At 59.8% G+C, this 1,786-nt stretch overlaps 1 protein-coding gene across 1 annotated transcript; it reads right to left on the reverse strand.

Moving 5' to 3' along the window:
• Nucleotides 1-1,021: 1,021 nt before the first annotated feature.
• Nucleotides 1,022-1,662, reverse strand: LOC122545389 (uncharacterized protein DKFZp434B061-like; the record flags this gene model as incomplete). The annotated part of the gene is made up of 1 exon (XM_043684428.1): nucleotides 1,022-1,662. A coding segment is annotated over one exon (641 nt), but the record flags the coding sequence as incomplete, so codon positions are not given.
• Between the last annotated feature and the right edge of the window lie 124 nt (nucleotides 1,663-1,786).

A 1,786-nucleotide genomic window follows, 5' to 3' on the forward strand; every position in this document is an offset into this window, starting at 1 on the left:
AAACACAGAGTAAATCTCCCTCTACACTGCCCCCCCCATCCCAGGGACAGGGACAGCATGGGGTTAGATACAGAGTAAAGCTCCCTCTACACTGTCCCCCTCATTCCAGGGACAGGGCCAGCACTGTGTTAGAGACAGAGTAAAGCTCTCTCTACACTGTCCCCCCCATCCCAGGGACAGGGACAGCACGGGGTTAGATACAGAGTAAAGCTCCCTCTACACTGTCCCCCCCCATCCCAGGGACAGGGACAGCACGGGGTTAGATACAAAGTAAAGCTCCCTCTACACTGTCCCCCCCCATCCCAGGGACAGGGACAGCACGGGGTTAGATACAGAGTAAAGCTCCCTCTACACTGTCCCCCCCCATCCCAGGGACAGGGACAGCACGGGGTTAGATACAGGGTAAAGCTCTCTCTACATTGACCCCCCCATCCCAGGGCCAGCACAGGGTTAGATACAGAGTAAAGCTCCCTCTACAGTGTCCCCCCCATCCCAGGGACAGGAACAGCACTGGGTCAGATAGAGAGTAAAGCTCCCTCTACACTGTCCCCCCATCCCACGGACAGGGACAGCACGGGGTTAGATACAGAGTAAAGCTCCCTCTACACTGTAACCCCCATTCCAGGGACAGGGATAGCATGGGATTAGATACAGAGTAAAACTCCCTCTACACTGTCACCCCCTTCCCAGGGACAGGGACAGCATGGGATTAGATACAGAGTAAAGCTCCCTCTACACTGTCCCCCACATCCCAGGGACAGGGACAGCACGGGGTTAGATACAGAGTAAAGCTCCCTCTACACTGTCACCCCCCCCATCCCAAGGACAGGGCCAGCATGGGGTTAGATACTGAGTAAAACTCCCTCTACACTGTTCCCCCACATCCCAGGGACAGGGGCAGCACGGGGTTAGATACAGAGTAAAGCTCCCTCTACACTGTCCCCCTCCCCCACCCACATCGAGAGGGTCCGCACTGCGAGAGGGTTGGAGGATGATAGGCGCCATGTAAATGTAGCCGTACCTTTGTGGTGAGCTGGGGCTGGACTGGAGAAGATCCGCTGGATTGTGTCGTGGTGACCTCGACGCTGAGGGGACGGTGATCCTGTGGGGATCCGCTGGGACGGTGATCCGGTCGGGATCTGCTGGGACGGTGATCCGGTCGGGATCCGCTGGGACGGTGATCCGATGGGGATCCTATGGGACGGTGATCCGGTCGGGATCCACTGGGACGGTGATCCGGTCGGGATCCCCTGGGACGGTGATCCGATGGGGATCCTATGGGACGGTGATCCGGTCGGGTTCCGCTGGGATGGTGATCCGGTGGGGATCCTCTGGGACGGTGATCCGGTGGGGATCCGCTGGGTCTGTGATCCGGTATGGATCCGCTGGGACGATGATCCGGTCGGGATCCACTGGGACGGTGATCCGTTCGGGATGCGCTGGGACGGTGATCCGGTCGGGATCCGCTGGGTCTGTGATCCGGTATGGATCCGCTGGGTCTGTGATCCGGTCAGGATCCGCTGGGTCTGTGATCCGGTCGGGATCCGCTCCTGTCGTGTGCGTTTCGCCGGTTCCTGAGCCGTCTCCCGGTGATCCCCGGCAGATTTCCGGTGCCTGGCTCTCTCTGATCCCCGGATCAGCCCGACCAGATCCCGGAGCAACCTGCCGCCGGGAATCAACCCCCAAACACCCCACACCCCAACCCGGACCAGGACACGGTTAGCGAGGACATTCGGCCCATCCCAGTCAATGCTGCCCCTCCTCTGGGTATTCGCTTGCGTCACAC

The sequence above is a fragment of the Chiloscyllium plagiosum genome, unplaced genomic scaffold, assembly GCF_004010195.1.
Source record: "Chiloscyllium plagiosum isolate BGI_BamShark_2017 unplaced genomic scaffold, ASM401019v2 scaf_84720, whole genome shotgun sequence".
In the NCBI taxonomy this organism is placed as follows: Eukaryota; Metazoa; Chordata; class Chondrichthyes; order Orectolobiformes; family Hemiscylliidae; genus Chiloscyllium; species Chiloscyllium plagiosum.